We start from the raw sequence: 17,290 nt of genomic DNA on the forward strand, positions 1-17,290 counted from the left end.
CCTCCAGTTATTGTGATGCATGGTTAAATCTGACAACCAATGTGGCAAATGCACCACATCATTTGGATAAATAAATGTTACCTATAAAGGACTGATAGATTTGGAAGATATGACAGCCCCTATACAAGCAAATCTGTGAAAATATAAGCTGTATAGTAAGAGATCTGCCACACCAAGGGCCTGGGCTACCCTCAAGCCCACATACAGTGGCATGTAGCCGAAGGAGAGGGTCTTATTCCATAGAAGAGAAGCCAAATCATTCCTTGACTCTGCCCTCCAGGATATGGATAAATATACTGTAGCCATACTTAATGAGGAGTAAAGCTATTTATTGATCATCTGCCACTCCCTTATAGGTGACTCCAACCATGCATTGTTTAAATTGCTTCTTTTCTAAATAAAACAGTAACCTGCAATACATGCATTTTATTACTACTGGAGTATAATATTCTATCATCTACTTTCAACTACCAATGACAAAGCCGTTCTTCCCAGAAATACATTACCACTATTCCACTTGCTTTGTGATTACATGGATATAAGGAAAACAGGAACTTGTTAGCATTTTGGCAACCATTTGGGGATATGCAAAAAGTTTATTTTAGTAAAGAATATATATAAAGCTTCCTAGCATTTTGCTAGAAAAAGTGAAGGGATTAAGTGTTCATTTTTATTCACACTTTTCTAAAGACAAGCTGGTGAGAGAATCTGTCCTATATCAGAGTTTTCTGTCTTTGCTGGGAGGAGGCCAGGCCTGGCAGAGAAAGCTCTCTGTAAATCAAGAGGGAGGAAGACTAAAAATCAGATGAATGGAATACTCAGGGCATATCTTTGTTTAAGAATAAAAAGAACAGGGGATATAAAGAAATCATTTGTTACAAACAACAGTTCTTTGTTTTTATTGGCAGTTCATTAATTTTGCTTACGATAGAAATGAGAATGAAAAAACTTAAGCATCCTAAACAAATGTTTATGTGAATGTTACATGTGAAAATATACAAATTTTGTTTGATCTTATGTTCCTTAACAATGTAACATTATTGAAAGAATACAAATTTTACAGTGAGATAGATCAGGGTTTGAATTCTGACTTTGACAATTACTAGCCTCGTGAATCTGGCCAGTTAATTTCTCTGATTTTTAGTTTCCTCAAGGGAAATATACAACCAGTTTGTAGGGCTGTTACAAGGATTTGAGATATATACAGGGTAGGTGATCAATGAACCTTATAGACGGTAGGTTACTCAAGGTAAAAGAAAACTAATGCTTAGAAAACTGATGTGGGTGTACTAGTTGGATAGAAGATTGTAACACTGGGTCTCAATCTCAATAACCACTTCTCTTATTTCATCTACATGTTAAACAATTATAAACTGCTTGCTCTTTCCCCCACCTTTCCACAACACTTGAAATAAGGACAGAAAGAGACAGCAATAAAAAAAAAAATACAGTCCTTTTAAAAAATGCATATAGAGATAACACCTCAATGAAAGCTCTCCTAATCCCCACCAAAAGAAAAAGCCTGCTTAAAGAGTTTGATTTCATTTACCATGAAGAAAAGAACAGTACCACCATTTACCCATTTGATCCCGTTTCTTCCTCACACTGTCATAGCATATTTCAAAGCAACATATTACTTATTGCTATTAAAGTGTTACGGATTTGCTTTTCTATGGTAAAGCCCCTTTGCATTTACTGGAATGCTGCAGGTTACTTTAGCTAAAAAATCCAGGAGCATAAACCTTGTTCACTGCAATAAAATCACTTTAATAATATTCTAATCTTGGAATGCAGTTATAGAGACAGATGATGGCCGCTGAGTGCTACTCACAAACAAAAATGGCTCTTATACAATCTTAGGGATGCAAAAAACCTTAGCATCTGAAAATGTTTTAAAAAATCCCCACATTCTGCCAGCCTCTTTTACATACCTGAGAATTTTCTTAGGTATCTGTGATGGAGAAGAGTGACTTCTTTTCTTCTTCTCTGAGTCCTGTAGTAACCCATCCTCCATTCCACTCCTCTCTGTGACTGCTGACTGCTCTGCCCTGGCTTTGCCCTGATCCACACTGAGCTGGCCTTGGGCAGGCTCACACCTGTACATGAAGACAATGGCTGGCTTCTCGTTGGATTCCCCCTTTGCTTCTGTGAACCAGTGGTGGCGCTGAACTGGAGGAGGGGGCAGCATGTGGATGACCGTGCCATCCAGGCCCACCAGCTTCCCTTTCTCTCGGTCTTTCTCTTTGTCTTCTTCCTCATCTGTTTTCCGACGGCGGAAGAAACTTTTAAATGATATCCAGCGTTTAGGTTTTGCATCAGCTGCCCGTCTGCTGCCTTCTGAGTGCAGAACTGATTCAGCTTCTGTGGACCTGGTAGGGCTGGTTGGCTTGGTCCAGTTGGTGAAATGCCTCTGCAAAAGGTTACTTGCGTGGTAAGGGGAGGATGTAGAGCGTGGTGGGGGAAAGGGAGGTGGTGGCTCATTTGGGGGGTTAGTCACTAATTTGGAGGGGGGAGTGGTGACTGGCTTCATGAGTGGATCTTTCTGTACTTTGGTGGTAGGACTTTCTGTGGTCTGAGGTGCTGCTTCAGTCTCACTACTGGGCTGGGATGTGAAGAGAGATTTGGGCCGGGCCGGTGTGCTCTTAGGTGTGCTCTTAGCAACACTGGCATCGGGAGGAACTGCATAAAGCTCTTCCACGCTGCAAGCTTTAGGGCCAGACTGGGGCATTTCTGGAGGAGACTGTGGGGGTTGGATAGAAGCTACAATCTGAGAAAGCACTGTGCTCGCTTTCTCCCTGGTGCTGCTGCTGTTGCTCACGACCTGAGACTCCTGAGTGCTTTCTGTTTTGGCCACAGGTTCTTGAGTGGTTCTCTGGGGCTTTGTTGGGGAGCTGTGGCTGGAACTATAGCTTCTCTGCGGTGAAGACTGACCTCTGTTAAGACAGCTGTTAAACTCCTGAACCTTCTGAGCCACTGAGCCCCTTTTACGCTCTGTGCTGTTTGAAAACCCTTTAGCTTGGGGACATTCAGTGGGTTTGTTAGTGGTGTTATCAGACACTTTGCTTTCAGTTTCTATTTCTTCATAAGTATGGCTTATTACACTTGTGGTTTTTTCCTTCACTGAAAGTTCTCCACTTGTTCCGAGAAAACTTTTGTAAATGGCTAGATTGTCATATGCATTTGGATTGATGACAATGGGAACTTTGATAGCATTTTTGGAGCTCCGAGCATAAGTTGGCTCATCATGAATGATAATTGGAAAAGGTGGCATACCAGCATTGTTATAACTATTAAATTTTATTTCAGACAAATTAGGTGACTTAACAGGGATAGTTTTGGAGGAAATGTTTGTAGCCGTGGGTGAAGTAGGTGCCGATTTGTGACAGTTTTTCCTTGGAGGGACATTTGGTCCGGCCCCACCGCTAATTAATTCTACTTTAGGTATCTTCTGTCGTGGACTGGTACTGGAAGTCCAGACTTCCTGGTAGCGGATTGCACTGGATTTTTGGAAATGGGCACTTACTTGTCCTGATGTCAATGCAGGGGATGTCACTGGAGAGTTAGGAGTAGAAGATGAGCTCTTCGTTTTGGGGCTGGTAACGGGGCCCTCGAGGTGCTCACTGGCCATGGCTGCTGACACATCCACGACAGTGTAAGGCTTGCACAATGGCTGCTCCAGATTCACTACTCGGTATGGCTTTGCTTGCTCTTCTACAGGAACGAGGTTTATAGTTACTGCTTGCCCAGCAATATCTGTAGAGGCTTTACTTTCTTGCTTCTCAGTCTGAACGGCAATCTTGCCATCTTTCTCTTCTAATCGGAGAGCAAGGACCGCTTTGTGTGTCTCTGGAACTTTTACTGAGCTTTTGGATGCTTGTGCTGAGGTCTTCTCCTGATTATTACCACTGGGGCTTTCACAATTGGGCTCACTTTCCTTCATGTCCTTAGAATCCCCCAGGTTACCGGGAGATAGTCCCCCATTACAAACCTTCTGGGATAAACTACTGGCTGTCTCGGACCGTGATTCTTCTGTTAAAGAGGAATCTGGGGATGTGGAGTCAGATGACACCATGCTCTGAATGCTTCCTGGTCCATAGGAGACCACAGAATTCTCTTCATAACCATTCAGGATTTCATCATAACTGTCATCATAGTCGACAGCACAGATTCTCTGAAGAGATTTATTTCGCAGGGGGACAGTATTCCATTTTTTGTCCACAAAGAATCGAACAGGAGACAAAGTGTTTGCCCTAAAGTTGGCAAAGCGAGGTTGCCCTCTCATACGAATCTCCATGGCCAGCAGCTCTTCATCACTCTCATCCCAGCTCTCATGCTCCTCCTCCATGTTACTGAAAAGCGCATCTTCCTCACTCTCTTCGCCACTAGAAAACTCTGGGTAACAGAATCGGCCTCCTTCATTACTGATCACTTCTGTGCTTCCACTCAGAATAACATGCTTGCCCTGAGTATCCCTTATCCCGCCCATCATGCAACTTGGCGGAAGCTTTCTTTCCAGTGATCGCTTATAGCAATCATTTATTCTTCCTAAGAAGGTTTCTCTGGAGTTTGTTTCATTTCCTTTTACCTGAGGGGTGGTATCTAAGCCTGCTATCTCCTTCAACACTTCAGTTAGTCCATTATTGTTATTTGATACCTTCTTTGCACTATCATTATTGTCATAAGGCTTAGGAACATGGCTAAATCCTTCAATATCATCTTCATTATTATTGTTAAGTGGTTTCTTATTCAAGGCCGTTCTGTTTCGATTCCATCCTATGATGACAGGTTTGTTCTCACAGTTTTCTTGGATACTAAGCTCTCCACACACACTTTGCCCATCTGCCACCATCATAGTGGGCTTCACAGCTATAGTTGGCTTTTTAGCCACAGGAGGCCGGAAATTTCCGGTGTTCCTGATTCGGTGGTTGTTACTATGGTTGGCATTAGTTTTATTGCCATGGGTGATGGGTGCCTTTTCAGGGTCTGGGGGGAGCTGGTGTAAGCTTTTAGGTTTAAAGCAGTTCTTGCATTCACCAGGTTTCCAAACGTGTTCAGTAAAGGTGTTACAAGCAGACATTTTTAAATACAGAACTTCACAGACAATGCTTTCCTTTCAGTGCATGGCAAAATTTTCATCTGTTAGTTTTCACCTCCCCTCTGTTTCATAGCAGCTTTTGTAAGTGTGATCAATCTGTTGGGGGGGGGAGAGAAGAAGAAAATCTGAATGGAAAAGGCACTATGAGGCTTATCGTGATGAATGATTTGAAAAAAATTGGCTCCATTCCTAAATTTTTCTTAGGTTAAAAGAGAGACAACTAATTTGGGTACTTTATGTACTCTCCTTGGCCAATCAGTATTTTGGAATGTTAGGGTTTTTTTTTTTTTTTTAATTTTCTTTAAGGCTGCACTTGTAGCATATGGAAGTTCCTGGGCTAGGGGTTGAATTGGATCTGCAGCTGCCAGCCTACGCCACAGCCACAGCCAAGCTGGATCCAAGCTACATCTGTGACCTATGCTTATGGTAATGCCAGATCCTTAATCCATGGAGCTAGGCCAGAGATCAAACTCGCATCCTCAAGGACACTATGTCAGGTTCTTAACCCGCTGAGCCACAATGGGAACTCCCAAGCCTTCAGACCATTCTTTTTTTTTTTTTTTTTTTTTTGTCTTTTTTGCTATTTCTTGGGCCGCTCCTGCGGCATATGGAGGTTCCCATGCTAGGGGTCGAATCGGAGCTGTAGCCTCTGGCCTACGCCAGATCCACAGCAACGCAGGATCCGAGCCGCGTCTGCAACCTACACCACAGCTCACGGCAACGCTGGATAGTTAACCCACTGAGCAAGGGCAGGGACCGAACCCGCAACCTCATGGTTCCTAGTCGGATTCGTTAACCACTGCGCCACGACGGGAACTCCCCTTCAGACCATTCTTAACACCTTGCTCCTCGCTTCTAACTCCACATCCTAACTTCCTTTCTAAATTAGTCTTGCCAATTTTATCTATTACATTTTGCTGGAACTCTTTCCTGCCATTATCAGACACTACTGAGACGATTCAGATACCATCTTTTCCCTAGATTTCTGCAATGCAATACATTGTTAACTGATCTCCATGCCTATAGTCTCACCTCATTCCAATCTAACCTCTCTCCTGGTCAAAAATGTGGTCCTCAGACAAGCAGTATTAGTCTTATCTTGAAGCTTCTTAGAAGTGTATCTTAAGTCCCATCCCAAACCTACTAGATCAGAATTTGCATTTTAATGAATTCTCAGATGACTCCATAGTTCTCTACTGTTAGATTAAGCTTTCTAAAATGCAAAAATGATCATCTTATCACCTAGCTTAATTCTGTGGTTTGATCTTAACTAATGCATTGGCTCCCCAATGTGAGTGTGCAGATAGGGGTTGCTAGCTAAATAAGATCCATCTGGGGAACTGCCCTACCAAGTCAATCTCTGAGGGAAGAATTTAAGCATCTGTCTTTTTTTTTTTTTTTTTTTTGTCTTTTTAAGGCCATACCCACTGCACATGGAAGTTCCCAGGCTAGGGGTCAAATCAGAGCTGTAGCTGCCACCTTACGCCAGAGCCAGAGCAATGCTAGATCCAAGCTGCATTTGTGACCTACACCACAGCTCATGGCAACACCAGGTCCTTAACCCACTGAGTGAGCCCAGGGATCGAACCCGAATCCTCATGGAAACTAGTCAGGTTCATTACTGCCGAGCCACAACAGGAACTCCAGGAATCTGATTTTTAAACAAATTCTTCAGGTAATTCTATGTACGCTGAGGTGTTAGAACCTCTGAATTATAGGATAGAATACAAGCCCCTTAGGTTTTCATGATATATCCCTTGACTCCCTTCCAGCCTTATGTCTTAAAAATCAACTAGTCTTATAACACTCTAAATCCCGCTGGGCTACTCATTTCATTTTGTTCCTTGGTACTATCAAAGCCACTTAGACATACCTTCATGAACAAGCACTTTCATTTTTAATTATCTGTTTTCTCACTAGTTTTTCTAAACTTCTTTAAGCCTGGGCTGTATCTTATTCGTCCCTAGATGTCTAGCATAAGGAGCCAGATAAATATTGGCTAACTGAATGTGCTGGTTTTGAGATTTATCTTTAAAAATAAATCTTGTGGCTCTCCCTCTTTTTTTTTTTTGGCTTTTTGCCTTTTCTAGGGCCGCTTCCCGCAGCATATGGAGGTTCCCAGGCTAGGGGTTTAATCGGAGCTATAGCCGCTGGCCTACGCCACAGCCACAGCCACAGCAACTCGGGATCTGAGCCGTGTCTGTGACCTACACCACAGCTCATGGCAACACCGGATCCTTAACCCACTTAGCAAGGCCAGGGATCAAACCCGCAACCTCATGGTTCCTAGTCGGATTCATTAACCACTGCGTCACGGCAGGAACTCCAGTGGCTCTCCCTCTTGTCTTAGACACCCAGCCACAGACCTTCCCAGAGAACACCATTACAGTCATTCATTTCTAACTTGGATGTTATGATAAAGCTGGTAGTAGGCATGTACCTGTAAGAAATATTTTAATAGCCAGAAAGTTAGACTTTATTCATATACAATGACAGTTATAGGATCCTTGGTTTTGTCAGAAACTCAGCCTTTTGTGAAGTTTCAGCATGTTTGTACGGAAGGAAAGAATGTTTTCTATCACTAATATATACAAAGCTATGTCACAGGTAAACAATATTCAGAGAGCACTTTGCCTAAGTGGAAGAAGTGCAAACTTAAAGATCAAAGACGTCCACACAGAAAGACCAATGACTCGGATGTGGCTTCAGAAAAGGCAGATAAAAGTATATGTATGGATAACTGAATTCTGGATGTTCAGGGTTTAGGTTTATGTATTCAAATAATTTGTGGGGTCATTTGAGACAGACAGTATTGGAGGAGGTGTAACTTTTGGAAGGAAGATTATGAGTCCATGTTTTCTTAGCCTGCATACTATAGAGCAAGCAGCTGAATTTGGAAGTCTAGAACACAGAAGGGAATTCTGCTGTTCTCGCCTATTTGGGAACTACCACCATATGAATATCTAGCCCCCAGAGAAAATAGAGTAAGCTGAGTATATGGTCTTGGTGGGTGAACTAGGGAAAAGAGGATAACCCCAAAACAAAACTAAACAATAATGGCCATAAGTGTGATGACACTGAAGTCAAATGAGATTTCATTGCTGGGGGCAGCGAGGTGGGAAGCAGACCACTATTTCAAATGCTGCTGAGAGGTAACAGGAGAATGAGGCCTGTTAACTGCACCAACTGGACTGGACAATGTGAGCTCACTGGCACTCTTAACACAGATTATTTCGGTGCAGTGGTGGAGATGGAAAGCAGACTATGGTGAGTTGAAGAGATTAATTTTAGATAACTTTCTGGAAAGGTTTAGAGGTGGAAGAAAAGAAAGAACTAGGAGTATAGGGGAGGGGGCCCAGAAAGAATTTCCTTGTTTTAAGATGGCAGAAATTAGATCATGTTGACTAACAGGGGAGTACGAGAGGCTGAAAAAGAGAAAAAAGTAGTACATAATCACAAACCCTAGAATGTTAAAACGAGCAGACCCCTCGTACAATCCTTCTGTTATACATATGAGGGGAAATAAAGCCCAGGATAGGCCACACAAGTGAATGAGAAAGGGTCAGAAAAGCAACTCAAGGCTACATGAAGGCTATAATATGTTTTGTTTTTAAATTGTTTTTTTCTTTTCTTATATATGTTCACTGTGAAAAATCAGAAAAGCATAAGGAAAATACAATCATGTATAATCTTATTATTGAGAAGTAATTTCTATCAACAGTTTGGGGCAGTTCCTGTCAGTTGCCAAGAATCTTTTTTTAAAAAAATGTCCTGTCTACTTAGCCTGTGTGGTACTAACAACAAAAGAATAAGGCATTATGGCCTAATATCTTAAACCAAGTTAAACCCATCGATGATAAGACAGGGATTAAATTTTCTCTTTATAAGTAGTACAGTATATTTTGTTTTCCCAAGACTGGTAGATAAATAGTAAAAATGATTCCCCACTTTGAGTGCAAGTAAGTTATTTCAGTCAAGAGGTGCTGTTGAGTTGATTAACAGCTATCACATTATCAACAGGGTAGACAAATGAGATTCACCAGGAATATAATTAGCCTATGTCAGTGCAATGACTAGCTATGTGCAATGGAAACCATCAATAAAATTGAGACTCTGGATTTGACATTCTTTTACAAGTTCTGTGTACATGTGTGTTCAAGCTGTTATAAATCCAAGAGATGAACCAACACCGTTAGCAAGCACCAGATGGAGCTGCTGTCTAAGCCACAAAGCCTCAACCATGAGGGCTGCATTTTTTCAATACTAATTATGTTTGGAGACAAAGATGTGCAGTTAAAGACACTGTCAAAACTATTTTAACTCATAACAGGCTCTTAGAAAGAGAAGTTGTACCAGTTGTAGCTCTGTCTAAAAAGCAATCCTTGGGCTTTAATGCCTTTGTGCAATGACTTTAACGGCAATCAATAACTAGCAGCTTTGCCTGCTCAACACTGACACCTCCAAAATGGGAAACTCCAGTCACCAGAGTTGTGCTTGAGAAATAAAAAAATGTGTCTCCTGAGGCACTTAAGCAAGGATATATGACAGTCTACTCTGGCCTCTTCTATTTATTTGCTAAAACAGGTCTGCTGTGGAGCATCAAAATAGAATCTTTGATAAGAAAAACTCATTTGCCTTCACATTCCTTATTATCTCAAAGCAAATCCTGCAAATGAAATGGTCAAAGGGAGAGTTTAATGGCTGAAGCTGCCCCTAGGAACCAGCTGGGATTCCATGATCTAAAATCCGATTTCATATTTGACAATTTTCAAGACCAAAGCCCTTTGGGCTATAGATGCAGCTATTCAAGAGTAGTCTATTTCATGTCAAGTCATGACAGCATTTTAAGACTCTATTACTGTTTTTTACTTTCTCTACCACTATACAGACAATGACAATAATTAGTTTGCTTCTAGTTGAACAGTTTCAAGCAGATTTGATATAAAACAACCAAATCCACATAGGATTTCAATCTTGGCATAAACAGGCCCACAGAAGTAGCTAGAACTTCTCAAGCTAGATACAATTTCCAAGTCAGTGAAGAAGATGAGAGTGGGTAGGTGGTATATTAAGCACCACATACGAAGCATTTCCTAAAGCACCCGTGGAGAAACTGTTAATAAGCGAGGATGGGGAATGGATTGCTCAGCTCCTTTCCCAATCTTGTGACTCCCGGAGGCCATTATCTCTCTTCACAAAATCTGTCATACCGCCAAAGAGGTAGAATCAAGAATTCTCACTGCTGTACAAGGGCTTTTAAGGATACTCTTCACTGAGAAACTATCGCCTATATGTCATCCAGCACATTATTCTACCTCTGGGCTACTGAAGTAAAATTTATAAGCCAAGATTCTCATTAGGCTTTTGTAATGGAATGTGTGGGTCACTTAAAGAAAAAAAGGAAAGGAAAATGTGACAAGTATCCCTGCGTCATTGTTCCCAACCTTTCCTCCTTCCACAGTGAAAAATGCTGACCTGATACCTCAACCAGCTGCCAAACCCTTCAGTACATGACTAAAAGGGTGGGGAGAGGAAGTGAAAGCAAAGCTGCAGGAAAAGGCTTTGTAGGAGATAAAACACAGCTTTAAGTTGGTACACAAATGGAAATTCCATGCGTAAAAGGAACTTTCTTAGTTTGACATCTGACCACATCTCCCAAAAAAATCAGTTTCTTGCTATGCCAAGAATAGGCAAAATCTTAAGATATAGGGTTCTACCTAAAGAAGAAACCAAGGTTAAACCTGCTTAATTTTGAAAACTTAACTAAAGCACTGCTGAAAGGAAGAAGCCCATCCACTTCCAGTTGTTTTAATCACAAGTTTTTTTTCCCAACAATTTACTGTTCCTGTCACATGGTAGTCATTCCAGGATAGGAATTGTGCAACTGCAGATGCACCACTGTAAAGAGGCACTGCTTGGGTTCCAACTCATTTTTTGAGTTGAAACTCTTTGATGAACCAGTTAAGTAATAATTATTATTACTATAAACTAGGTAACAACTAGTGATAAGATTATATGTTGCAAAACTAAGTTTAAAACCTTATCTAAAAACAGCCAAGGACTCCTGTTTTACAATTTTAATCCTGTTCACAAACTATGCCCTCTGTTTGGAATGTATATTTCTAGTACAGTTCCATTTGACAATACCCTGTTTACCCTTCAAACCAGTTAAAAATTTATCTGTGATGAAGCTTTACCTCATTCCCTAAATATCTTTATTAGAAGACCATGCTGTGCTGTAATTATATAAGTCTCTAGAAGGCAGGGCTGTGTCTTTTCCACCTCTATATCTCTTGGATTGCTTAGAATATACTCGACACTAAACAAGTGCTTCCTGAATAATAATAATTTTAGCTAGTATGATGTACACACTATTATTAGTCTCTTTTTGCTGATGAAGAAACTGAGACTTGCCCAAGGTCACACAGGTAACATGGCAGAGCCAGGACGCATGACTGCACACATGCGTAAATGGTACAGTTCAGCTATTCATGGCATCTGGAAGCTGCTTTAGACTTAAGCATGGTGGTACTTGAGAAACAGTTCACTCAGCAGCAGCAGCACTGCTTACCACAGTGGAATTCCATCTTGAACAAAGAGGTGTTAGAAGCAGGCATGCCCACACTTCCCTAGCTCACCTCTGAGGTGGCAGGGTCCATGTGCTCAGTGCAGAGCAAGCTAAGAGTAAACTAACAGGCACACAATTAGCTAGTTGGGCTCTTCCAAAGCTGTGGGGTTGTGTGTGTGTGTGTGTGTGTGTGTGTGTGTGTTTCAGAGTATTGAAGGAGTGAATATTGTGAGGCAAATTAAGTATGGTCTTTCATCCAGTCTAGCCTGAGTCAGGAGCCACCTTTATTTGGAGGGGCCTGTGAAGTGGCTGGTTGAGAGCGAATGGTAAGAAGTTGTCTTGCTGTGTTTTTCTCCACCGTCTTCAACTGCCAAGTGAAGAAAGCTGGACTTCATGCTAATTGAGATGTGAAAAAAATAGGTGGTCTCTGGTTTGAAAGAAGGGAACAAGCAAGAGGGGACATGAGGGCACTGCAAGATTCAATGGGAAGAGAAAGAAGAAAAAGGAGGAGGGAAAAGAAGTTGGGAAGGAAAAAGAAGTAAGAAACAGCTGATAATAATGAAAGAAACCCCATTTGAATGTTTACAGTAGCATAACCAGAGGAAGTGATAATGCTCTTTGTTTCCACTCTTATCCATTTCTGGAGGCTTTAATATCTTGCATGACTTGTACATTTGGTAAGAGGCATGATTTTTCCTTCCCCAGCTACAGAACAGAGGGAACAATACATTCTATAAGACAGTTATAACAGACTTTTAAAGGGAAAATGTACTTCTAAATTAATGAAAGTCTGAATTATACAATACTTTAAAGAAATATAGATTTACTGCTTTCGAAGAGATACCATGATAAATTAGTATAACAGTCTTTCCTGGTCGAGGAATTTGGAGGATGTTCTAATAAATAAATAAGAATTATTTTAAAAATGGTTATAAATAAATAATGGTTTAAAAATACATTAAGAGTGTCTTTCAACTTGGGATCCAGGATGCATTTCCAAGGGTCTCTGAGTTCAGCTCTCACACTGAACTGAAAGCAAAGTCTACAATGTAAAACAAATTAATAGAAACATATGATGGAACATGGCAATGGCCACTTATTAGCTATTCACAGCAACATGATGATTTGCAATATGATTACAAATGTATATATACACTTGTTTTTCTAATCTGAGCTGGCTTCAAGCACACCGCTTTAACAGTAAGGAATAATGAGAAATGAAGGAGACTCACTTAGCATGTAAATGATACAGTCCCACAAAGGAAAGACCAAAATGACATCATAGTACCTTCACTGTACGTTGTACCAATCTTGGATTTTTAAGATCCTAGAAAGAAGTGTGGCAGAAGAAGATAGCCAATGGTAATGAAAGCGGCCAAGAAAACTGTGGGGTTGCAGGCAGCTCCATACTCAATTGTGAGCAGCAATTCAGTTTCAGTAAAACATCATCTACTGTATAAAAATAATGTTAATTTGCATTTCATTAGTTTTATACGCTTTTCTTCTGTACTTTTAAATTTGTTCAACTTATACCTAAATGAGAAATACAAGTATAAAGAATTTATACCTAATTTTATATTTGTTCATATTTGAGTAAAATAATAATAATAATATATATTAATACTCAAAGAGTATAGTTTTTAAATAAATTAAAAGGAGTCTAAAATTATTAAAGTTTGAAAAGCAGTGCTTAAAAACATTATCCTCTTATATCAGGTAAGCATTCCATTGGTGATCTTATTTATATTATTAATTTGCTAAGCATCTATTAAAGGAGTAGAATAATCACCTACCCCAAAGAGCTATTGTTAAAATGAATTAAGATAAAATATATAAGGATTGTACTAAATCTATGGATGGCTTGGGGTACTACGGACATTTTAACAAATAGTAATTCTTCTAATCCACAAACATGGAATATCTTTCCACCATTTGTACCTTCTTCTATTTCTTTTATCTTGTTTTCATTGTACAGATATTTCACTTTTTGGTTAAATTTATTCCTAAGTATTTTACTGTCTTTGATACTACTGTATATGGAATTATTTTATTTCTTTCTCAAATATTTCATTGTTAGTGTACAGAAATGAGACTGATTTCTGTATATTGATTTTATATCCTAAAACTTCACAGAATTCATTGATTGGTTTCGAAGTTTTTTTTCATTGTTGAGTATTTAGGATTTTCTATATTTAAGATCATAGCATCTGCAAATAACAATGATTTTACCTCTTCCTTTATGATTCAATAAAATTCCTATTAAAATTCCAATGGCATTTTTCACAGAAATAGAAAAAACAACGCTAAAATTTGTATGGAACCATAAAAGACCCTAAAAAGCCGAAATAATCCTGGGGATGAAAAAGGTAGAGGCATCACACTTTTTGTTCTCAAGCTCTACTACAAAGTATAGTAATTAAAACAGTATAGTACTGGCATAAAAACAGACATATAGACCAATGGAACAGAACACAGAGGACAGAAATAAACCCATGCATATGGCTTTATGACAAAAGAACCAAGAATAATACAATGGAAGAAGGATGGAACATGGCAATGATGGTTTCTTCAATAAATGATGTTGGAAAAACTGGACAGCCACATGCAAAAGAATGAAACTGTATCCTACAGATGATACCCCCCCCCCAAAATAAAAATGGATTGAAGACTTAAACATAAGACCTGAAACTATTAAACTCCTAAAAAAAAAAACATAGGGGAAAGGCTCCTTGACATTGGTGCTGGCAATGATTTTCTGGATATAACAAAAGTACCGAAGTATGAGTAACAAAAGCAAAAAATAATGTGGAAATACATCAAACTAAGAAGCTTTTGCACAGCAAAAGAAACAATCAACAAAATGAAAAGGGAACCTAAAGAATGGGAGAAACATATTTTGGATAAGGAGATAAATATCCCAAATATATTTATTTATTTATTTTTGTCTTTTTTTTGCTATTTCTTGGGCCGCTCCTGCAGCATATGGAGGTTCCCAGGCTAGGGGTCTAATTGGAGCTGTAGCTGCCAGCCTACGCCAGAGCCACAGCAATGCAGGATCCGAGCCGCGTCTGCAACCTACACCACAGCTCACAGCAACGCCGGATCGTTAACCCACTGAGCAAGGGCAGAGATCAAACCCGCAACCTCATGGTTCCTAGTCGGATTTGTTAACCACTGCACCATGACGGGAACTCCAATACCCCAAATATATAAATAACTCATACAACTTAATAACAAAACAACTGATTTAAAAATAGGCGGAAGAACTGAACAGACATTTTTCCAAACATCCAAATAGTCAACTGGTACATGAAAAGATGCTCAATATCACTAATCATCAGGAAATGCAAATCAGAACCACAATGAAATATTCACCTTACACCTGCTAGAATGGCTAGCTTCAGGAAGACAAGAGATAACAAGTATTGGTGAGAATGTGAGGAAAAAGGAATCCCTGGGCACTGTTGATGGGAATGTACATTATTCTACTATGGAAAACAGCATGGAGGTGCCTCAAGAAATTAAAAATAGAACTGCCATATGATCCAGCATTCCCAATTCTGGGTATATATCCAAAGGAAATGAAAACAGGTTTTTGAAAAAAATATCTTCATTCACACATTTACTGCAGCACTATTTACAACAGCCAAGAAAGAGAAAACAACTTAAGTGTCCATCATCAGATGAATGGATAAAGATGTTCTTTGTGTGTATGTGTGTGTGTGAATACAATGGAATATTATTCAGCCAGGAGAAGAAAGAAATCCTGCCATTTGTGACAACATGGATGGACCTGGAGGGTATTATGCTAAGTGAAATAAGTTAGAAAGAAAAAGACAAACACTGTATATAAGGATATATATACACTTATATGTAGAATCTAAAAAAAAGCCAATCCCATAGAAATGGAGTAGAATGATGGTTACCAGGGACTGAGGGGTAGGAGAATTAGGGAGATGTTGGTCAAAGGATACAAACTTGCAATTAGAAGATGAATAAGTTCTGGAGATTTAAGGTACAGCATAGTGATTATTGTCAACAATACTGTATTACACACCTCAAAGTTGCTAAGAGACTAGATCTTGAGTACTCTATCACAAAAAATAAATGCTAATTATATGATGTGTTTGAGGTGTTAGCTAATGCCATGGTGGTAATCATATTGCAATATATAAATGCATTAAATCAATACACTGTACATCTTAAATTCACATGTTAAATTTCAATTATATCTCAAAAAAGATAAAATATATAAAGTGCCTAACAGAGGGTGATGAATAATTAGCAAAAGAGACACTAATAAGACTTGTCAAGTGCTCCATTTGCATCTTCCCTTTTCTCCCCAATCTTCTGTCTCCTTCCCTCTCACTAGAATCCTTTCCCCTTTACTTTTTATTGAATGGATTTTCATAATAAAATTACTGATTAGTGGGATTAAGATGGTGGAGGAGTAAGATGTGGTATCACCTTCTTCCACAAACACATTAAAAAAAAATCTACATGTAGAACAATTTGCACAGGACATCTACTGAAGGCCAGTAGAAGACCTTAGACCTCCAACAAGGACAAGAAACCCTCTGCATAACTGGGTAGGACAAAACAAAAAAGAGAGAGAAGAAGAAAAAAAAAAAAAAAAAAAAGGAATCAGGACTAGACCAGCATCCTGAGAGGAAACTGTGAAAGAGGAAAGGAATCTGTATCCTGGGAGGCCACCTAAGGACAGGAGATCAGCTGGGATGGAGGGGGAACCTTAAGGCCTTGGAGAAAGGGCAACAGCTAGACTGAGGAGGGCAAAGCAAAGAGAGTGCTGCACAGACCAGTGGTACCACTTCCTGGGACACTACAGCCTGAAAAACTTGGGCAGAGGCTGGGCACTGAGACTCAGGCTTCGGAGAATAAGAAAAATATAAGCAAAATGAAGAAGCTCAGAAACCAGTCCCAGCTAAAAGAACAGAATTCCCCTGAAGAAGCAAACAATGAAAGAGACCTCTGCAGTCTAACAGACATCAAGTTCAAAAAGGAGGTAATAAAAATAGTGAAGGAATTAGAGCAGAAATGAACAGTAATTCAGATTACCTTAAAAAGGAACTAGAAACTATAAGGAAGTGCCAAGAAAAATTAGAAAATTCATTTGCAAAAACACAAGCTGAGTTAAAGGCATTGAAGAGCAGAATGAATAATGCAGAGGAACAAATAAGTGGCATGGAAGATAGAATAATGGAAATCACCCAGTCAGGACAGCAGACAGAAAGCCAAATGAAAAAACATGAAAGCAATATAAGAGATATATGGGATAATATAAAGTGGGCCAATATATGCATAATAGGGATTCCAGAAGAAGAAAAAGAAAAGGGATTGAAGATATATTTGGGAATTCCCATCATGGCTCAGTGGAGACAAATCTGACTAGTATCAGTGAGGACTCTGGTTTGATCCCTGGCTTCACTCAGTGGGTTAAGGATCTGCCATTGCCATGAGCTGTGGTGTAGGTCACAGACATGGCTTGGATCTGGCACTGCTGTGGCTGTGGCATAGGTCAGCAGCTGCACCGCTGATTTGACCCCTAGCCTTGGAACCTCCATATGCCACAGGGGTGGGCCTAAAATGACAAAAAAAAAAAAAAAAAA

The 17,290-nt window shown here is 39.8% G+C and overlaps 1 protein-coding gene across 12 annotated transcripts in view; it reads right to left on the reverse strand.

Annotated features, from left to right (window-relative positions):
* Positions 1-17,290, reverse strand: part of PEAK1 (pseudopodium enriched atypical kinase 1) — a 284,832-nt gene that overhangs the window by 57,020 nt on the left and 210,522 nt on the right. For all 12 annotated transcript variants that reach the window (XM_084966101.1, XM_084966096.1, XM_021097994.2 and 9 more), the window contains 1 exon segment: positions 1,932-5,191. In XM_084966101.1, coding sequence (XP_084822227.1) covers positions 1,932-5,077 — 3,146 coding nt within the window. In that variant the 5' untranslated portion in view covers positions 5,078-5,191.

The sequence above is a fragment of the Sus scrofa genome, chromosome 7 (assembly GCF_054392235.1).
Source record: "Sus scrofa isolate SSC_HxYL_T2T_F1_AM1 chromosome 7, Sscrofa_HxYL_maternal_Yorkshire_Landrace_v2.0, whole genome shotgun sequence".
NCBI lineage: Eukaryota > Metazoa > Chordata > Mammalia > Artiodactyla > Suidae > Sus > Sus scrofa.